This window comes from Coffea eugenioides, unplaced genomic scaffold, assembly GCF_003713205.1.
Source record: "Coffea eugenioides isolate CCC68of unplaced genomic scaffold, Ceug_1.0 ScVebR1_647;HRSCAF=1358, whole genome shotgun sequence".
Lineage (NCBI taxonomy): Eukaryota > Viridiplantae > Streptophyta > Magnoliopsida > Gentianales > Rubiaceae > Coffea > Coffea eugenioides.
Window position 1 is genome coordinate 22,878 of NW_020864505.1, and position 17,785 is coordinate 40,662.

Sequence of the window (17,785 nt, forward strand, 5' to 3'; positions counted from 1 at the left end):
TGACATGGGTGGCAAACATGGAGAAATTAAGAGACCGTTTAACAGAGAGAGGTGAAACTGGTGGAAGTTTAATTAAAAACCTCTCATAATAGTCATCAATAATCAAAGGGGCTTCGGTGAAATTTGCAAAGTGGCAAATAAGAAAACGGTTTGGTTGGCAGAGGAAGAGTAACAGGGGTCTGAGTATTTAATGTTAGATTTGATTAATGAACAGGTGGGGTCCCTTATTCAGTGTTGTGTAATTAAGTTGAGCACCGGCCACTTCAGGATTGGCGTACGAACTGGTGCATTTTACTTAGGAATTAGTATTCTAGATCTGGGCTCATTTGGTAATATGAGCCCCTAAGCAATTAAGAAACACTTATGGGACCCATCAAAATAATAAGAGCAGACCAGTTACAATGCGTGATAACGTTGCAAGCATCATGGATAAAATAGTCATATTAACACCAACCATTGCATTAACAACTTGTACAATATCAGCTCAACATCTCTACCTTGTCCACTAAATTGACAATGATATCCAAAAAGGGCGGTTGAAACTTAAAGCTAAAATGCACAACGAAGATTTTCTTATTGTGTAATTAAGTTGAGCACCGGCCACTTCAGGATTGGCGTACGAACTGGTGCATTTTACTTAGGAATTAGTATTCTAGATCTGGGCTCATTTGGTAATATGAGCCCCTAAGCAATTAAGAAACACTTATGGGACCCATCAAAATAATAAGAGCAGACCAGTTACAATGCGTGATAACGTTGCAAGCATCATGGATAAAATAGTCATATTAACACCAACCATTGCATTAACAACTTGTACAATATCAGCTCAACATCTCTACCTTGTCCACTAAATTGACAATGATATCCAAAAAGGGCGGTTGCTGTAACAATTCGGCCTATTGAACCTCTCTGCTGCCTAATATCCCATATGTGTTTACCAGGTTTCCACACAAAATGTTCAGGAAATTCTTTGTATGTGCATTTCAATGTTTTGGCTCTCTCATCAGTAGCATTCATAAGGAAAAATTCAGTTAGCATACTTTTCTTAGCAAATTTACTTTTCAAAAGATCTCTAAGATCAGCATCATCTTTGAAGGTCAGAGATTGATAATTTTCAAGATGTAGCTGAAGGTTAATGACACCAGGATGTGTTTCAAATAAGGGAAATCTGTAAATTCGCCAAATGGCTTCAATAGGAGTAACCCATCTTGCTGATTGGTACTCCTTAATTTCATCTATCTCTTTAGATCTGTCATCTGAATTCACAGCAAAGTGTATTTTATCATGTCCCTTATATATGTACTTATAAGTATACTTGACTACCTTTATTGTTGAGCAAATTTCAACATTCATATGGCAATTGAATTTTGCTAACAAGTAAGGATTATATGGAACCACCCATCTATTATCCAATTCATGGCCTCGAACTTTTACCTTTTCTCCATTGTTCCTCCGCCTATATGTTGGATAAGAATTTTCAGATTGTGTAGTCTTTTCTGCCCACTGTTTAGGATAATGAGTTTTGCATTTTTTAACAGTTGTACCTTGCATACACACGTTATCTGCATTTTTATTGCCACAAGGACCATGTATCATGTGTTTGCGAACCATTTTAAACAAGTGTGGATGCTCTTTCTTGTCAGGAATCTCAGCAGAAACAATGTGATCATAGGATTCCGTTGAATATAATTTAGACGTTGGGTGTAAAATTATTAAGAAATGTGCATGCGGCAACCCCCATTTTGGGAATTCAACAACATAGGTGTAAGCAGCTACTTTACCCAATACCTCTTTCTTAAACAACTCTTCTTTTAAAATTTCTAACTTGGCATGAAAAACTCTAGCAGAAAGATCAACACGGTTTTGAGACTCATCAGTGGGCAGTGAGTTTTCTTTGATTTCTGGCCATGATGGGTTACAAGTCATTGTTAAAAAAATGTTAGGTTTTCCGAATTTTTGAACTAAGGCCATAGCATCAACATACCTTCTTTTCATATCACACGGGCCTCCTATAAAAGATGCTGGCAAAATTACTCGTTGCCCTACTTTTGAACCTCTACATTGGCCCTCAACTACAGAATCCATGACACCCTGTAATTGCTCAGTCCTAATTTGTTGTTGCCTATGCCGGAAAAAATCAAGCCTTTGACTCTCAATTTTTACGTACATGTCCACTACATACTGTTGAAATGCACGGGCAGTATTAAGAATATTTGGTTTATTTTTCTCCCTCATCTGGAACCTATATGCATAGTATTCACGCATGGACACATTCTCCTTTGAATTCTCAAAGTTTTTGAAAGCTGTTTCAAAAAATTTTAAGCTTCAGTTTACATTTGGTAAACTAAAATTCTATTCATAAAATTTGTATTATATTTAAAAACAACTAACCTTTCTCTTCTGATTCTATTATATCTTCGGCAGATTTGAAGCTTGTTATGCAGCCTGTTGATGATTTCTAATTGATCTTTTTCTTTTTTTTTGGATTACCAGTGCCAGATCTCTGAATTCCAGGTTGCCACCCTGTTTCGCCAAAGGGAAATAGAAGTGGATACTGCAATGGATCATAACAGCCATAGTAATATTGAATTCTACGACTGTGACCCTCTTTTGTGTATACTTGAATGTGTCTAGCATAGCTGTCCTGTGAGTTTTCACCTTCAACCCACAGTGCAGCTACTTGGGATACTGTTGGCTTGTTAAAGACTCGCTGATCAGTTTGACAGTAAGATTTTAGGACTATTTGATAATTGTCCAAGTCTGGAACATGTCTCAGGCTTCGGAAAAAGCAAGCATAAGGGTTACTTTTCATGAGTTCCATGAGTTTCACCACTATGCTCTCAGTTAGTTTTGTTGAAAAAGCCAATCGATTTGCGATTTCATGTTCAGTATCATGAAAGTATAACTGCAAAAACATTCCTGATCCTTCATGGGGAATCAATTGATTTATAAAATGATACATTTGGCCCTGAATTTTAAAAGTATATATTCCGTTTCTTCTTTGGCAAAGCGATTTATCATAGTTAACTCCGAAAGAGGTGAAAGCAAACATACTATTGTATGTTCTTACATAGGTTCTGAAACAAATTGCTTCTTCAGTTTCACTAGTAAATAGCTCTATTAATATGTCTGGCATTTTATTCTCTTCTAAGACTACTTCTCCATCAGAGCAACAAAAGTTTGCAGACTCACAATAAAATTTTTTAGCTCCGCAGTACTTGCAATTCTGTTGTTCTGGTAATCTATCAGCTTCCAAGCTTATCGAAGATAATGCCTCGATTCCCTTCACCACCCTTTTACGTTGTTTGCGTACCTTGTTTTGTTTCCTAATCGAAGCATTTTGGTCTTCCCCATAGCTTTTAACTACATGAATGGGTTAAAAATGTCATTAATATGGTTTTTAATATGTTGAAGTTTTACAACTTGTTTTAATATGTAGAAGGAATAAACCTGAATTCTGTTAACACCTTCGTCTTGACATATGTTTAGCTTCTCTTGAACGTTTAGGTTCAACTGAATATCCTATATGTGCAACTTTAAAACATTATTATATACAAAGTTGTATCATATATAAGGTTAATGGGATCGCCACTTTTATGTGATCAACAATGGTGATCAGTTTTTTAGCTAACCTGTTAGATCCTCCATTGCTTCAGAAAGCAAGCTATAGCAGGAGTTGCAGATGGGTGGTTGGTCTACAATATTGGCAAATAAGGTGATCACTTTTAGCTAGTAGCTAAGGAGAAATCTAGGTTGGTAATGTTTGTTTCAAGAGGAAAGAATAATTAAACTTAGCAGCAGGAAACAATAACTAAACCTGAAGATTGCGTCACTTTAGAATGCTGACACTTCTTTATCCGTCGAGCTGTAGAAGTAGAACCTATACATTTTCCACAGCATGTTAACTAACATATTTTGTAGGTCTCTTTTAATATATCTTTGGATATTTGTGAATTAAAAATGTTTTTAATTCCATGTGGTTCACCTTTGTGATATGTTGAAAATTCTGAAACATGCTCCTTCTGCCTCGATTACTATCAGCTTTGTCTCCAAGAACTAAATAGATTGTGAAAGTGTTATGCGTATATGACATCACAATAGCTTAAAGGAAAAGGGATTACAAAAATAACCTGCCTCACGGTGGTGCTTATGACCACAGTTAGGTTCACAAATGCGAAAAGCCTGCTGTAGCAGTTGCTTATTACTGGTGTGCTCATCATCTGAGCATAGAGATAGAGGAAAAGGTTGTTTAGTTTACAGCCATACTTGTTAGGAGTTATTATAGAGGTGGGTAGGTCTGTAAATATTCACTATAATGTAGTATACAGTGCGATACCTTTTCCTCTCAATACTAATGAAGACGTAAAAGTAGTCTTTGTCTTTTTATTTTTACTTTTATAGGCATCACGGCGTTTTTGTCGTTGGATTTCTTTCTGCTCCTCAGTTAAAGAGGCATATCTTTGTCTAGCCTTTTCGTTACGCCGAGCTTTTCGGTCGAACATTTTAGAAGGAGCAATGTTTCGATTCATAGTGGTTTGCCAAGGAAATGTCGGGCCAACTAACAAAAGTGGTTGGAACTTGAGGTATACACAAACTTGAACAATTCGAATGAATCCTAAAACACAATGGATCCTAAAACACAAGCTTATTTGTAGTATATTTCAGTACGGATTCAGCCTACGAATATTAACCACTTTTTGCTACAGAATGAACTGCAGCTCTTTTAAAATAAGGAACAACTACAATACTAATTGCTTATGCTTTCATGTAGATACACGTCATGAAATCTATGAGCGATGAAAGAGCAAAAGATTTTTTAACTGCACCACATAATACTCAAATCCAATCCAATGTAAACAAAAGAAGATTGGCAAACAAGCGTAAATTGTAAACTAACGGAGATTTCCAAACAAGCATGAATTCAATGGTAAACACAGTCCACAAATCATGTTTAAAAAAAACAAAACAACTATTCCAGCAAGTTTGGAGAAAAGCAGAAAATGAACTAACCTTTTTTAAAAAGAAACCGATAAAACTTGATCTTGATGAGAAGAGTTTGAGCCTGCATGACAAAAAAATAATTAACTTTGTATGAAAGGCCGGAACTAATAAACGGAAGAAGGATACAGATGAGAATAAAAAAAAACACCCATCCCCCTAATGACATCCCCATGGTAATTCTTTTTTGAAAGCAAAAGCCAAAATCAAATGGGCAAAATTACTTGTATACGAATCTCACCTCAATTCAAAGGAAATTCCATATCAGGGACCAAACATATCATAGAGAAACAACTATATGTAGCAACATATTTAACACCAACTAATCATAGGAGGAAAGGAGAGAAACGGAAGAAGATGGAAGGCTATGCGTGTAGCAAATGCGGAAGGAGGAGGAAAGCCATAGGGGCAAACGTGGAGGAGCTGATACTTTATCTGGTGGTTGTTTAATAATTAGAGCCATTAAGAGGTATAAAGTGGAAGAAGAAGCAAATAACCGGAAACCAGACCTAATCAGCCAAGGAATTAAACAAACCCAACATGATAAGAAGAAGAGAAACTGACATGGGTGGCAAACATGGAGAAATTAAGAGACCGTTTAACAGAGAGAGGTGAAACTGGTGGAAGTTTAATTAAAAACCTCTCATAATAGTCATCAATAATCAAAGGGGCTTCGGTGAAATTTGCAAAGTGGCAAATAAGAAAACGGTTTGGTTGGCAGAGGAAGAGTAACAGGGGTCTGAGTATTTAATGTTAGATTTGATTAATGAACAGGTGGGGTCCCTTATTCAGTGTTGTGTAATTAAGTTGAGCACCGGCCACTTCAGGATTGGCGTACGAACTGGTGCATTTTACTTAGGAATTAGTATTCTAGATCTGGGCTCATTTGGTAATATGAGCCCCTAAGCAATTAAGAAACACTTATGGGACCCATCAAAATAATAAGAGCAGACCAGTTACAATGCGTGATAACGTTGCAAGCATCATGGATAAAATAGTCATATTAACACCAACCATTGCATTAACAACTTGTACAATATCAGCTCAACATCTCTACCTCGTCCACTAAATTGACAATGATATCCAAAAAGGGCGGTTGAAACTTAAAGCTAAAATGCACAACGAAGATTTTCTTATTGTGTAATTAAGTTGAGCACCGGCCACTTCAGGATTGGCGTACGAACTGGTGCATTTTACTTAGGAATTAGTATTCTAGATCTGGGCTCATTTGGTAATATGAGCCCCTAAGCAATTAAGAAACACTTATGGGACCCATCAAAATAATAAGAGCAGACCAGTTACAATGCGTGATAACGTTGCAAGCATCATGGATAAAATAGTCATATTAACACCAACCATTGCATTAACAACTTGTACAATATCAGCTCAACATCTCTACCTTGTCCACTAAATTGACAATGATATCCAAAAAGGGCGGTTGAAACTTAAAGCTAAAATGCACAACGAAGATTTTCTTATTGTGTAATTAAGTTGAGCACCGGCCACTTCAGGATTGGCGTACGAACTGGTGCATTTTACTTAGGAATTAGTATTCTAGATCTGGGCTCATTTGGTAATATGAGCCCCTAAGCAATTAAGAAACACTTATGGGACCCATCAAAATAATAAGAGCAGACCAGTTACAATGCGTGATAACGTTGCAAGCATCATGGATAAAATAGTCATATTAACACCAACCATTGCATTAACAACTTGTACAATATCAGCTCAACATCTCTACCTTGTCCACTAAATTGACAATGATATCCAAAAAGGGCGGTTGCTGTAACAATTCGGCCTATTGAACCTCTCTGCTGCCTAATATCCCATATGTGTTTACCAGGTTTCCACACAAAATGTTCAGGAAATTCTTTGTATGTGCATTTCAATGTTTTGGCTCTCTCATCAGTAGCATTCATAAGGAAAAATTCAGTTAGCATACTTTTCTTAGCAAATTTACTTTTCAAAAGATCTCTAAGATCAGCATCATCTTTGAAGGTCAGAGATTGATAATTTTCAAGATGTAGCTGAAGGTTAATGACACCAGGATGTGTTTCAAATAAGGGAAATCTGTAAATTCGCCAAATGGCTTCAATAGGAGTAACCCATCTTGCTGATTGGTACTCCTTAATTTCATCTATCTCTTTAGATCTGTCATCTGAATTCACAGCAAAGTGTATTTTATCATGTCCCTTATATATGTACTTATAAGTATACTTGACTACCTTTATTGTTGAGCAAATTTCAACATTCATATGGCAATTGAATTTTGCTAACAAGTAAGGATTATATGGAACCACCCATCTATTATCCAATTCATGGCCTCGAACTTTTACCTTTTCTCCATTGTTCCTCCGCCTATATGTTGGATAAGAATTTTCAGATTGTGTAGTCTTTTCTGCCCACTGTTTAGGATAATGAGTTTTGCATTTTTTAACAGTTGTACCTTGCATACACACGTTATCTGCATTTTTATTGCCACAAGGACCATGTATCATGTGTTTGCGAACCATTTTAAACAAGTGTGGATGCTCTTTCTTGTCAGGAATCTCAGCAGAAACAATGTGATCATAGGATTCCGTTGAATATAATTTAGACGTTGGGTGTAAAATTATTAAGAAATGTGCATGCGGCAACCCCCATTTTGGGAATTCAACAACATAGGTGTAAGCAGCTACTTTACCCAATACCTCTTTCTTAAACAACTCTTCTTTTAAAATTTCTAACTTGGCATGAAAAACTCTAGCAGAAAGATCAACACGGTTTTGAGACTCATCAGTGGGCAGTGAGTTTTCTTTGATTTCTGGCCATGATGGGTTACAAGTCATTGTTAAAAAAATGTTAGGTTTTCCGAATTTTTGAACTAAGGCCATAGCATCAACATACCTTCTTTTCATATCACACGGGCCTCCTATAAAAGATGCTGGCAAAATTACTCGTTGCCCTACTTTTGAACCTCTACATTGGCCCTCAACTACAGAATCCATGACACCCTGTAATTGCTCAGTCCTAATTTGTTGTTGCCTATGCCGGAAAAAATCAAGCCTTTGACTCTCAATTTTTACGTACATGTCCACTACATACTGTTGAAATGCACGGGCAGTATTAAGAATATTTGGTTTATTTTTCTCCCTCATCTGGAACCTATATGCATAGTATTCACGCATGGACACATTCTCCTTTGAATTCTCAAAGTTTTTGAAAGCTGTTTCAAAAAATTTTAAGCTTCAGTTTACATTTGGTAAACTAAAATTCTATTCATAAAATTTGTATTATATTTAAAAACAACTAACCTTTCTCTTCTGATTCTATTATATCTTCGGCAGATTTGAAGCTTGTTATGCAGCCTGTTGATGATTTCTAATTGATCTTTTTCTTTTTTTTTGGATTACCAGTGCCAGATCTCTGAATTCCAGGTTGCCACCCTGTTTCGCCAAAGGGAAATAGAAGTGGATACTGCAATGGATCATAACAGCCATAGTAATATTGAATTCTACGACTGTGACCCTCTTTTGTGTATACTTGAATGTGTCTAGCATAGCTGTCCTGTGAGTTTTCACCTTCAACCCACAGTGCAGCTACTTGGGATACTGTTGGCTTGTTAAAGACTCGCTGATCAGTTTGACAGTAAGATTTTAGGACTATTTGATAATTGTCCAAGTCTGGAACATGTCTCAGGCTTCGGAAAAAGCAAGCATAAGGGTTACTTTTCATGAGTTCCATGAGTTTCACCACTATGCTCTCAGTTAGTTTTGTTGAAAAAGCCAATCGATTTGCGATTTCATGTTCAGTATCATGAAAGTATAACTGCAAAAACATTCCTGATCCTTCATGGGGAATCAATTGATTTATAAAATGATACATTTGGCCCTGAATTTTAAAAGTATATATTCCGTTTCTTCTTTGGCAAAGCGATTTATCATAGTTAACTCCGAAAGAGGTGAAAGCAAACATACTATTGTATGTTCTTACATAGGTTCTGAAACAAATTGCTTCTTCAGTTTCACTAGTAAATAGCTCTATTAATATGTCTGGCATTTTATTCTCTTCTAAGACTACTTCTCCATCAGAGCAACAAAAGTTTGCAGACTCACAATAAAATTTTTTAGCTCCGCAGTACTTGCAATTCTGTTGTTCTGGTAATCTATCAGCTTCCAAGCTTATCGAAGATAATGCCTCGATTCCCTTCACCACCCTTTTACGTTGTTTGCGTACCTTGTTTTGTTTCCTAATCGAAGCATTTTGGTCTTCCCCATAGCTTTTAACTACATGAATGGGTTAAAAATGTCATTAATATGGTTTTTAATATGTTGAAGTTTTACAACTTGTTTTAATATGTAGAAGGAATAAACCTGAATTCTGTTAACACCTTCGTCTTGACATATGTTTAGCTTCTCTTGAACGTTTAGGTTCAACTGAATATCCTATATGTGCAACTTTAAAACATTATTATATACAAAGTTGTATCATATATAAGGTTAATGGGATCGCCACTTTTATGTGATCAACAATGGTGATCAGTTTTTTAGCTAACCTGTTAGATCCTCCATTGCTTCAGAAAGCAAGCTATAGCAGGAGTTGCAGATGGGTGGTTGGTCTACAATATTGGCAAATAAGGTGATCACTTTTAGCTAGTAGCTAAGGAGAAATCTAGGTTGGTAATGTTTGTTTCAAGAGGAAAGAATAATTAAACTTAGCAGCAGGAAACAATAACTAAACCTGAAGATTGCGTCACTTTAGAATGCTGACACTTCTTTATCCGTCGAGCTGTAGAAGTAGAACCTATACATTTTCCACAGCATGTTAACTAACATATTTTGTAGGTCTCTTTTAATATATCTTTGGATATTTGTGAATTAAAAATGTTTTTAATTCCATGTGGTTCACCTTTGTGATATGTTGAAAATTCTGAAACATGCTCCTTCTGCCTTCGATTACTATCAGCTTTGTCTCCAAGAACTAAATAGATTGTGAAAGTGTTATGCGTATATGACATCACAATAGCTTAAAGGAAAAGGGATTACAAAAATAACCTGCCTCACGGTGGTGCTTATGACCACAGTTAGGTTCACAAATGCGAAAAGCCTGCTGTAGCAGTTGCTTATTACTGGTGTGCTCATCATCTGAGCATAGAGATAGAGGAAAAGGTTGTTTAGTTTACAGCCATACTTGTTAGGAGTTATTATAGAGGTGGGTAGGTCTGTAAATATTCACTATAATGTAGTATACAGTGCGATACCTTTTCCTCTCAATACTAATGAAGACGTAAAAGTAGTCTTTGTCTTTTTATTTTTACTTTTATAGGCATCACGGCGTTTTTGTCGTTGGATTTCTTTCTGCTCCTCAGTTAAAGAGGCATATCTTTGTCTAGCCTTTTCGTTACGCCGAGCTTTTCGGTCGAACATTTTAGAAGGAGCAATGTTTCGATTCATAGTGGTTTGCCAAGGAAATGTCGGGCCAACTAACAAAAGTGGTTGGAACTTGAGGTATACACAAACTTGAACAATTCGAATGAATCCTAAAACACAATGGATCCTAAAACACAAGCTTATTTGTAGTATATTTCAGTACGGATTCAGCCTACGAATATTAACCACTTTTTGCTACAGAATGAACTGCAGCTCTTTTAAAATAAGGAACAACTACAATACTAATTGCTTATGCTTTCATGTAGATACACGTCATGAAATCTATGAGCGATGAAAGAGCAAAAGATTTTTTAACTGCACCACATAATACTCAAATCCAATCCAATGTAAACAAAAGAAGATTGGCAAACAAGCGTAAATTGTAAACTAACGGAGATTTCCAAACAAGCATGAATTCAATGGTAAACACAGTCCACAAATCATGTTTAAAAAAAACAAAACAACTATTCCAGCAAGTTTGGAGAAAAGCAGAAAATGAACTAACCTTTTTTAAAAAGAAACCGATAAAACTTGATCTTGATGAGAAGAGTTTGAGCCTGCATGACAAAAAAATAATTAACTTTGTATGAAAGGCCGGAACTAATAAACGGAAGAAGGATACAGATGAGAATAAAAAAAAACACCCATCCCCCTAATGACATCCCCATGGTAATTCTTTTTTGAAAGCAAAAGCCAAAATCAAATGGGCAAAATTACTTGTATACGAATCTCACCTCAATTCAAAGGAAATTCCATATCAGGGACCAAACATATCATAGAGAAACAACTATATGTAGCAACATATTTAACACCAACTAATCATAGGAGGAAAGGAGAGAAACGGAAGAAGATGGAAGGCTATGCGTGTAGCAAATGCGGAAGGAGGAGGAAAGCCATAGGGGGCAAACGTGGAGGAGCTGATACTTTATCTGGTGGTTGTTTAATAATTAGAGCCATTAAGAGGTATAAAGTGGAAGAAGAAGCAAATAACCGGAAACCAGACCTAATCAGCCAAGGAATTAAACAAACCCAACATGATAAGAAGAAGAGAAACTGACATGGGTGGCAAACATGGAGAAATTAAGAGACCGTTTAACAGAGAGAGGTGAAACTGGTGGAAGTTTAATTAAAAACCTCTCATAATAGTCATCAATAATCAAAGGGGCTTCGGTGAAATTTGCAAAGTGGCAAATAAGAAAACGGTTTGGTTGGCAGAGGAAGAGTAACAGGGGTCTGAGTATTTAATGTTAGATTTGATTAATGAACAGGTGGGGTCCCTTATTCAGTGTTGTGTAATTAAGTTGAGCACCGGCCACTTCAGGATTGGCGTACGAACTGGTGCATTTTACTTAGGAATTAGTATTCTAGATCTGGGCTCATTTGGTAATATGAGCCCCTAAGCAATTAAGAAACACTTATGGGACCCATCAAAATAATAAGAGCAGACCAGTTACAATGCGTGATAACGTTGCAAGCATCATGGATAAAATAGTCATATTAACACCAACCATTGCATTAACAACTTGTACAATATCAGCTCAACATCTCTACCTTGTCCACTAAATTGACAATGATATCCAAAAAGGGCGGTTGAAACTTAAAGCTAAAATGCACAACGAAGATTTTCTTATTGTGTAATTAAGTTGAGCACCGGCCACTTCAGGATTGGCGTACGAACTGGTGCATTTTACTTAGGAATTAGTATTCTAGATCTGGGCTCATTTGGTAATATGAGCCCCTAAGCAATTAAGAAACACTTATGGGACCCATCAAAATAATAAGAGCAGACCAGTTACAATGCGTGATAACGTTGCAAGCATCATGGATAAAATAGTCATATTAACACCAACCATTGCATTAACAACTTGTACAATATCAGCTCAACATCTCTACCTTGTCCACTAAATTGACAATGATATCCAAAAAGGGCGGTTGCTGTAACAATTCGGCCTATTGAACCTCTCTGCTGCCTAATATCCCATATGTGTTTACCAGGTTTCCACACAAAATGTTCAGGAAATTCTTTGTATGTGCATTTCAATGTTTTGGCTCTCTCATCAGTAGCATTCATAAGGAAAAATTCAGTTAGCATACTTTTCTTAGCAAATTTACTTTTCAAAAGATCTCTAAGATCAGCATCATCTTTGAAGGTCAGAGATTGATAATTTTCAAGATGTAGCTGAAGGTTAATGACACCAGGATGTGTTTCAAATAAGGGAAATCTGTAAATTCGCCAAATGGCTTCAATAGGAGTAACCCATCTTGCTGATTGGTACTCCTTAATTTCATCTATCTCTTTAGATCTGTCATCTGAATTCACAGCAAAGTGTATTTTATCATGTCCCTTATATATGTACTTATAAGTATACTTGACTACCTTTATTGTTGAGCAAATTTCAACATTCATATGGCAATTGAATTTTGCTAACAAGTAAGGATTATATGGAACCACCCATCTATTATCCAATTCATGGCCTCGAACTTTTACCTTTTCTCCATTGTTCCTCCGCCTATATGTTGGATAAGAATTTTCAGATTGTGTAGTCTTTTCTGCCCACTGTTTAGGATAATGAGTTTTGCATTTTTTAACAGTTGTACCTTGCATACACACGTTATCTGCATTTTTATTGCCACAAGGACCATGTATCATGTGTTTGCGAACCATTTTAAACAAGTGTGGATGCTCTTTCTTGTCAGGAATCTCAGCAGAAACAATGTGATCATAGGATTCCGTTGAATATAATTTAGACGTTGGGTGTAAAATTATTAAGAAATGTGCATGCGGCAACCCCCATTTTGGGAATTCAACAACATAGGTGTAAGCAGCTACTTTACCCAATACCTCTTTCTTAAACAACTCTTCTTTTAAAATTTCTAACTTGGCATGAAAAACTCTAGCAGAAAGATCAACACGGTTTTGAGACTCATCAGTGGGCAGTGAGTTTTCTTTGATTTCTGGCCATGATGGGTTACAAGTCATTGTTAAAAAAATGTTAGGTTTTCCGAATTTTTGAACTAAGGCCATAGCATCAACATACCTTCTTTTCATATCACACGGGCCTCCTATAAAAGATGCTGGCAAAATTACTCGTCGCCCTACTTTTGAACCTCTACATTGGCCCTCAACTACAGAATCCATGACACCCTGTAATTGCTCAGTCCTAATTTGTTGTTGCCTATGCCGGAAAAAATCAAGCCTTTGACTCTCAATTTTTACGTACATGTCCACTACATACTGTTGAAATGCACGGGCAGTATTAAGAATATTTGGTTTATTTTTCTCCCTCATCTGGAACCTATATGCATAGTATTCACGCATGGACACATTCTCCTTTGAATTCTCAAAGTTTTTGAAAGCTGTTTCAAAAAATTTTAAGCTTCAGTTTACATTTGGTAAACTAAAATTCTATTCATAAAATTTGTATTATATTTAAAAACAACTAACCTTTCTCTTCTGATTCTATTATATCTTCGGCAGATTTGAAGCTTGTTATGCAGCCTGTTGATGATTTCTAATTGATCTTTTTCTTTTTTTTTGGATTACCAGTGCCAGATCTCTGAATTCCAGGTTGCCACCCTGTTTCGCCAAAGGGAAATAGAAGTGGATACTGCAATGGATCATAACAGCCATAGTAATATTGAATTCTACGACTGTGACCCTCTTTTGTGTATACTTGAATGTGTCTAGCATAGCTGTCCTGTGAGTTTTCACCTTCAACCCACAGTGCAGCTACTTGGGATACTGTTGGCTTGTTAAAGACTCGCTGATCAGTTTGACAGTAAGATTTTAGGACTATTTGATAATTGTCCAAGTCTGGAACATGTCTCAGGCTTCGGAAAAAGCAAGCATAAGGGTTACTTTTCATGAGTTCCATGAGTTTCACCACTATGCTCTCAGTTAGTTTTGTTGAAAAAGCCAATCGATTTGCGATTTCATGTTCAGTATCATGAAAGTATAACTGCAAAAACATTCCTGATCCTTCATGGGGAATCAATTGATTTATAAAATGATACATTTGGCCCTGAATTTTAAAAGTATATATTCCGTTTCTTCTTTGGCAAAGCGATTTATCATAGTTAACTCCGAAAGAGGTGAAAGCAAACATACTATTGTATGTTCTTACATAGGTTCTGAAACAAATTGCTTCTTCAGTTTCACTAGTAAATAGCTCTATTAATATGTCTGGCATTTTATTCTCTTCTAAGACTACTTCTCCATCAGAGCAACAAAAGTTTGCAGACTCACAATAAAATTTTTTAGCTCCGCAGTACTTGCAATTCTGTTGTTCTGGTAATCTATCAGCTTCCAAGCTTATCGAAGATAATGCCTCGATTCCCTTCACCACCCTTTTACGTTGTTTGCGTACCTTGTTTTGTTTCCTAATCGAAGCATTTTGGTCTTCCCCATAGCTTTTAACTACATGAATGGGTTAAAAATGTCATTAATATGGTTTTTAATATGTTGAAGTTTTACAACTTGTTTTAATATGTAGAAGGAATAAACCTGAATTCTGTTAACACCTTCGTCTTGACATATGTTTAGCTTCTCTTGAACGTTTAGGTTCAACTGAATATCCTATATGTGCAACTTTAAAACATTATTATATACAAAGTTGTATCATATATAAGGTTAATGGGATCGCCACTTTTATGTGATCAACAATGGTGATCAGTTTTTTAGCTAACCTGTTAGATCCTCCATTGCTTCAGAAAGCAAGCTATAGCAGGAGTTGCAGATGGGTGGTTGGTCTACAATATTGGCAAATAAGGTGATCACTTTTAGCTAGTAGCTAAGGAGAAATCTAGGTTGGTAATGTTTGTTTCAAGAGGAAAGAATAATTAAACTTAGCAGCAGGAAACAATAACTAAACCTGAAGATTGCGTCACTTTAGAATGCTGACACTTCTTTATCCGTCGAGCTGTAGAAGTAGAACCTATACATTTTCCACAGCATGTTAACTAACATATTTTGTAGGTCTCTTTTAATATATCTTTGGATATTTGTGAATTAAAAATGTTTTTAATTCCATGTGGTTCACCTTTGTGATATGTTGAAAATTCTGAAACATGCTCCTTCTGCCTTCGATTACTATCAGCTTTGTCTCCAAGAACTAAATAGATTGTGAAAGTGTTATGCGTATATGACATCACAATAGCTTAAAGGAAAAGGGATTACAAAAATAACCTGCCTCACGGTGGTGCTTATGACCACAGTTAGGTTCACAAATGCGAAAAGCCTGCTGTAGCAGTTGCTTATTACTGGTGTGCTCATCATCTGAGCATAGAGATAGAGGAAAAGGTTGTTTAGTTTACAGCCATACTTGTTAGGAGTTATTATAGAGGTGGGTAGGTCTGTAAATATTCACTATAATGTAGTATACAGTGCGATACCTTTTCCTCTCAATACTAATGAAGACGTAAAAGTAGTCTTTGTCTTTTTATTTTTACTTTTATAGGCATCACGGCGTTTTTGTCGTTGGATTTCTTTCTGCTCCTCAGTTAAAGAGGCATATCTTTGTCTAGCCTTTTCGTTACGCCGAGCTTTTCGGTCGAACATTTTAGAAGGAGCAATGTTTCGATTCATAGTGGTTTGCCAAGGAAATGTCGGGCCAACTAACAAAAGTGGTTGGAACTTGAGGTATACACAAACTTGAACAATTCGAATGAATCCTAAAACACAATGGATCCTAAAACACAAGCTTATTTGTAGTATATTTCAGTACGGATTCAGCCTACGAATATTAACCACTTTTTGCTACAGAATGAACTGCAGCTCTTTTAAAATAAGGAACAACTACAATACTAATTGCTTCTGCTTTCATGTAGATACACGTCATGAAATCTATGAGCGATGAAAGAGCAAAAGATTTTTTAACTGCACCACATAATACTCAAATCCAATCCAATGTAAACAAAAGAAGATTGGCAAACAAGCGTAAATTGTAAACTAACGGAGATTTCCAAACAAGCATGAATTCAATGGTAAACACAGTCCACAAATCATGTTTAAAAAAAACAAAACAACTATTCCAGCAAGTTTGGAGAAAAGCAGAAAATGAACTAACCTTTTTTAAAAAGAAACCGATAAAACTTGATCTTGATGAGAAGAGTTTGAGCCTGCATGACAAAAAAATAATTAACTTTGTATGAAAGGCCGGAACTAATAAACGGAAGAAGGATACAGATGAGAATAAAAAAAAACACCCATCCCCCTAATGACATCCCCATGGTAATTCTTTTTTGAAAGCAAAAGCCAAAATCAAATGGGCAAAATTACTTGTATACGAATCTCACCTCAATTCAAAGGAAATTCCATATCAGGGACCAAACATATCATAGAGAAACAACTATATGTAGCAACATATTTAACACCAACTAATCATAGGAGGAAAGGAGAGAAACGGAAGAAGATGGAAGGCTATGCGTGTAGCAAATGCGGAAGGAGGAGGAAAGCCATAGGGGGCAAACGTGGAGGAGCTGATACTTTATCTGGTGGTTGTTTAATAATTAGAGCCATTAAGAGGTATAAAGTGGAAGAAGAAGCAAATAACCGGAAACCAGACCTAATCAGCCAAGGAATTAAACAAACCCAACATGATAAGAAGAAGAGAAACTGACATGGGTGGCAAACATGGAGAAATTAAGAGACCGTTTAACAGAGAGAGGTGAAACTGGTGGAAGTTTAATTAAAAACCTCTCATAATAGTCATCAATAATCAAAGGGGCTTCGGTGAAATTTGCAAAGTGGCAAATAAGAAAACGGTTTGGTTGGCAGAGGAAGAGTAACAGGGGTCTGAGTATTTAATGTTAGATTTGATTAATGAACAGGTGGGGTCCCTTATTCAGTGTTGTGTAATTAAGTTGAGCACCGGCCACTTCAGGATTGGCGTACGAACTGGTGCATTTTACTTAGGAATTAGTATTCTAGATCTGGGCTCATTTGGTAATATGAGCCCCTAAGCAATTAAGAAACACTTATGGGACCCATCAAAATAATAAGAGCAGACCAGTTACAATGCGTGATAACGTTGCAAGCATCATGGATAAAATAGTCATATTAACACCAACCATTGCATTAACAACTTGTACAATATCAGCTCAACATCTCTACCTCGTCCACTAAATTGACAATGATATCCAAAAAGGGCGGTTGAAACTTAAAGCTAAAATGCACAACGAAGATTTTCTTATTGTGTAATTAAGTTGAGCACCGGCCACTTCAGGATTGGCGTACGAACTGGTGCATTTTACTTAGGAATTAGTATTCTAGATCTGGGCTCATTTGGTAATATGAGCCCCTAAGCAATTAAGAAACACTTATGGGACCCATCAAAATAATAAGAGCAGACCAGTTACAATGCGTGATAACGTTGCAAGCA

General features: G+C 36.3%; 3 protein-coding genes across 3 annotated transcripts; all 3 read right to left on the reverse strand.

Annotated features, from left to right (window-relative positions):
* Positions 1–780: 780 nt before the first annotated feature.
* Positions 781–4,529, reverse strand: LOC113758670. Its single transcript, XM_027301437.1, has 6 exons — positions 4,337–4,529; positions 4,131–4,220; positions 3,818–3,880; positions 3,633–3,695; positions 2,491–3,363; positions 781–2,303 (listed from the first exon to the last, which is right to left on the reverse strand). The coding sequence occupies exons 1-6, from the start codon at positions 4,527–4,529 to the stop codon at positions 781–783; spliced, it is 2,805 nt and encodes a 934-aa protein (XP_027157238.1).
* A 2,151-nt stretch (positions 4,530–6,680) lies between these two features.
* Positions 6,681–10,430, reverse strand: LOC113758671. The gene is made up of 7 exons (XM_027301438.1): positions 10,238–10,430; positions 10,032–10,121; positions 9,886–9,957; positions 9,718–9,780; positions 9,533–9,595; positions 8,391–9,263; positions 6,681–8,203 (listed from the first exon to the last, which is right to left on the reverse strand). Exons 1-7 carry the CDS (start codon positions 10,428–10,430, stop codon positions 6,681–6,683), a joined length of 2,877 nt encoding a protein of 958 aa, XP_027157239.1.
* Positions 10,431–12,240: 1,810 nt separating this feature from the next.
* Positions 12,241–15,990, reverse strand: LOC113758672. The gene is made up of 7 exons (XM_027301439.1): positions 15,798–15,990; positions 15,592–15,681; positions 15,446–15,517; positions 15,278–15,340; positions 15,093–15,155; positions 13,951–14,823; positions 12,241–13,763 (listed from the first exon to the last, which is right to left on the reverse strand). Exons 1-7 carry the CDS (start codon positions 15,988–15,990, stop codon positions 12,241–12,243), a joined length of 2,877 nt encoding a protein of 958 aa, XP_027157240.1.
* Positions 15,991–17,785: the final 1,795 nt, after the last annotated feature.

What these genes read in the sequence shown, in the direction of transcription:
- LOC113758670 (XM_027301437.1), bottom strand. Translation starts at nt 4,529, where the DNA reads ATGAATCGAAACATTGCTCCTTCTAAAATGTTCGACCGAAAAGCTCGG. An exon ending in AGCAATGGAGGATCTAACAG is followed by an intron (nt 3,364 to 3,632) that starts GTTAGCTAAAAA and finishes CCATTCATGTAG; the next exon opens with TTAAAAGCTATGGGGAAGAC. An exon ending in AATTCAGAGATCTGGCACTG is followed by an intron (nt 2,304 to 2,490) that starts GTAATCCAAAAA and finishes TTTTTGAAACAG; the next exon opens with CTTTCAAAAACTTTGAGAAT.
- LOC113758671 (XM_027301438.1), bottom strand. Translation starts at nt 10,430, where the DNA reads ATGAATCGAAACATTGCTCCTTCTAAAATGTTCGACCGAAAAGCTCGG. An exon ending in ATTAGTATTGAGAGGAAAAG is followed by an intron (nt 10,122 to 10,237) that starts GTATCGCACTGT and finishes CTCTATGCTCAG; the next exon opens with ATGATGAGCACACCAGTAAT. An exon ending in TAAAGTGACGCAATCTTCAG is followed by an intron (nt 9,596 to 9,717) that starts GTTTAGTTATTG and finishes CCAATATTGTAG; the next exon opens with ACCAACCACCCATCTGCAAC.
- LOC113758672 (XM_027301439.1), bottom strand. Translation starts at nt 15,990, where the DNA reads ATGAATCGAAACATTGCTCCTTCTAAAATGTTCGACCGAAAAGCTCGG. An exon ending in ATTAGTATTGAGAGGAAAAG is followed by an intron (nt 15,682 to 15,797) that starts GTATCGCACTGT and finishes CTCTATGCTCAG; the next exon opens with ATGATGAGCACACCAGTAAT. An exon ending in TAAAGTGACGCAATCTTCAG is followed by an intron (nt 15,156 to 15,277) that starts GTTTAGTTATTG and finishes CCAATATTGTAG; the next exon opens with ACCAACCACCCATCTGCAAC.